Raw genomic sequence first — 3432 nt, forward strand, 5'->3', positions numbered from 1 at the left:
TATAATCAATACGACTATAATAGATAGTCTGGAGGACAGAAATATAAACTCAAGTAGAAGGTCAAAGACAATATGTCACCTTTGGAAAGGTAATAAAATGCTTCAGGTTTTGTGTTAGGGTTAAAACAGTGTGCATTCAAAACCACGAGTAAGCTCTGAGCACCTCCAGGTGTGACGAAAAAGACAAAAACAAACATAAAAGGAGAAAACATGTAGGGTAGCAATGTTCCCCTGGAACCCCCATTCCCTACTTTTGCGGGAATATATTTGTCTTTTTCTCCTTTACTTATGTGAATACTTTATGCTAACTGACATCAGATATTTGTATCTTTACCTTATAAATAAATGCTTCAAAAATTAAAAAACAAAAAAAAAACAAAACAAAACAGAAAGAGCGTGCATTTTGTAAAAGAAATAGAAATAGACATTTATATTGAAGTAAGGGTCCAGGGGCCACCACCAGGGGGCTTTGTGAGGGCAGAGCACACTATGCTGCTTGAGCTGGGGGCCTTTAGGGTTGCACTGAGGCACGCTCAGCTTGCAAGGCACATGCCTTGGTCCCAGCTCTTTCTCTCTGACTCCCCCTTATCCTTAAATTTTTGTTGTATTTTATAGAACGTTTTACTAAGTTATTTCTTTACCTTTGAAATGTATTCTAATTTCTTAAAAAAGTTAAATAGGCTTATTGTCATTTTTTTTTTTGGTGACCCAGGAACATTTTTGTGATTCTGGAAAGCCTCTTAAATGTGTCATCTAGGTAGAGAGCTATCTTTCAGTTCCTGTGGGAGGGTGGCAGACACTTTTGGTGGCTTAACTTCTAAATTACAGAGCAACCTCCTATTTTAGATATATTTGCTTGTTTCAAATGTCTTAGCAAACACCTTTGGCATCTAAAGTCCCAGATGAATGGCATAATTGATTAATGGATAGATGGATGGATGGTATGACAAAAAGTTACATCAGATCTTGTGAGGATTCATTATTGTTTATCTTGAGAACATGCATGTAAGGCTGTATTTACTTTGCTATATAAAAAGATGAGATTTCTTTTTGTTTCTGCTGTACCCCTAATGAATTTCCATTGATGTACATATTCACTTACTTTAATGCTAAAAAAGTGAAAAAAAACTTTAGTAAATGACTGTTTTCTTTGTGGGGAGGTTTCATAGGTTGGCCGGAAACCTTTGAAATTTTTTCGTCTTCTAAATTCTAGGAGATAAGAAAAACACTATGGTATATAAAGTTTAAAAATAATAGGAACAATTTTATGAGTAGTGTCAGTATTTTCTTAGACCAATGTAGTCTAAGAAACCTATGTAGTCCTCCTTAATCTTTCAAACCAAGATTCTTAATTTTATGTTCCCAGTAATTTCTTCATAGCATGTTTCATATCTTTGTTCCTTAGACTATAGATCACTGGGTTAATGAGTGGAGTTACTACAGAATAAAACAAAGTCACTATCTTTTGCATATCAGCATCATGCTCTGATGTAGGGCTCACATACATGACCATCACTGAACCATAAAAAAGAGAAACAACTGCCAGATGGGACCCACAGGTAGAGAAAGCTTTTTTTCGTCCAGATGCTGAAGGGACCCTCAGTACAGCTTGGAGGACCAAAGCATAGGACCCCATGATGAAGAGAAATGGAATAAACAGAAGTAAAGAACTTAAGGTAGAACTAGTCATCTCTATTATAGGGGCTCTGGTACAGGTGAGTCCTAATAGAGGGCCTGGGTCACAGAGGAAGTGGTCAATAATCCTGGATCCACAGAAGGACATTTGGGAGATGAGAATGATGGGAACCAAGAACCAGAGGAAACCAAATACCCAGCAGCCAATCACGAGATTGGTGCAGAGACGTCTTGTCATGATGGTCGGGTAGTGCAGAGGCCGGCAGATGGCAAGGTATCGGTCAAATGCCATAATAGCCAGGAAAAAGCATTCTGTAGAGCCCAAGGAGAAGAAAAAGTAGAATTGGAGAAAGCAGCCAGAGAAGGAGATGACCTTGGTGTCAGAGAGGAAGTTGGCCAACATGTTGGGGACAGTGGAGGTGACATACCAGATCTCCAGGAAGGAGAAGTTGGCAAGCAGGATGTACATGGGGGTGTGGAGTCTCTGATCCCAGCGTACAGCACAAATGATGGCACCATTGCCCATGAGGGTCAGGAAGTAGATGATTAAGAAGAGCAGAAAGAGGAGGATTTGTCCCTCCTTGGGGCAAGGGAAGCCCAGGAGGATGAACCCAGTGATGGTGCTGGAGTTGGAGAATTTCATGTGTCTGTAAACTGTGAAAAGACCAGAAAATACTAAATAGTTATGTTAAACACGTGAGGGATCCAGATATAACTATCCCGGAGAATGAAATAAGGGTTTACATAATGCAAAATCTACTTTTTTACAAATCTAATTTGACATATTCCCCGAGTTAGTTATTGATCTGAAAACATCAGAGATCAGTGAATATCAGTCGATAGACATTTTTTAAATTGTGAAATATGTAGTAATTTTAATATGCAAATATGTGCTTGATAAATTATTACATAAAATGCCACAGTAACTACCACTGAGGTAAAAAAAAATATTATCTGCATATATCTTAGAATTTTATCCCTTATACATTGTTCCAATCATTAATCATCTTTCTCTGTGTCTTCCTAATTGCAACATTATCCATTCATTATTTTAATCACTTTTCTATTCTTATTTATAATTGAATAAGTGTTATGGAGTGTCCCAGAAATGCTGAAGTATCCAATTGATTATTTTAAACTAGCAGTTGAATGAATATTACTTTTAATCTTTCTTTCACCTAAAGGTAGAATTTTTTTCCTTGACCTTTTCTATCTCCCTTAAAGTAGGAAATAACTCTGCATGAAAAGTATCCTTCCTACAGACAGAGAAAGACATCTTTCTTAATAGAGAGACATATAAGAAACTCTGTCAACAAGTGGACCTTAACACGTTAAATATGTTATGGTAACTAAAATTCAAATATTTCACCCCATATGTTCTTCACAAACTTACTAGTTCTTTGTCCCAGAGCTATACAAATTGGCTATTTAAGTCATTTAGATGGTTCTTTATACATACTGACATGTACATGTGAATGTAATTTAATTTGGTACTTTTCTCCTGTTAATCTGTCTTGTATCACTTTAATATATTCTAACTTGAAGGACTTAGAAAGGTCCTTTATTTATTTAACTGAATCACTGTGAGATAAATAATTACAAAGCTGTTGGTTGGGTTTCGGCAGACAATGTTTCAACACCCATCCCTTCTCCAGTGTACATCTCCTACCACCAATGACTCCAGTTTCCCTCACACCACTCTTTCAACCTGCTTCTATGGCAGACACTTTTCTTATTTCTTCTTCTCTTCCCCTCCCTCCCCTCTTTCTCTTTTTCTCTCTCCCTTGTGTCTCTCTT

At 37.1% G+C, this 3432-nt stretch overlaps 1 protein-coding gene across 1 annotated transcript; it reads right to left on the reverse strand.

Moving 5' to 3' along the window:
* Positions 1 to 1354: 1354 nt before the first annotated feature.
* On the reverse strand, positions 1355 to 2299 carry LOC130041237 (olfactory receptor 11G2-like). The gene has a single exon (XM_056133303.1). It carries the CDS (start codon positions 2276 to 2278, stop codon positions 1355 to 1357), a length of 924 nt encoding a protein of 307 aa, XP_055989278.1. The 5' UTR covers positions 2279 to 2299.
* Between the last annotated feature and the right edge of the window lie 1133 nt (positions 2300 to 3432).

The sequence above is a fragment of the Sorex fumeus genome, unplaced genomic scaffold (assembly GCF_029834395.1).
Source record: "Sorex fumeus unplaced genomic scaffold, SorFum_2.1 ptg000098l, whole genome shotgun sequence".
Classification (NCBI taxonomy): domain Eukaryota; kingdom Metazoa; phylum Chordata; class Mammalia; order Eulipotyphla; family Soricidae; genus Sorex; species Sorex fumeus.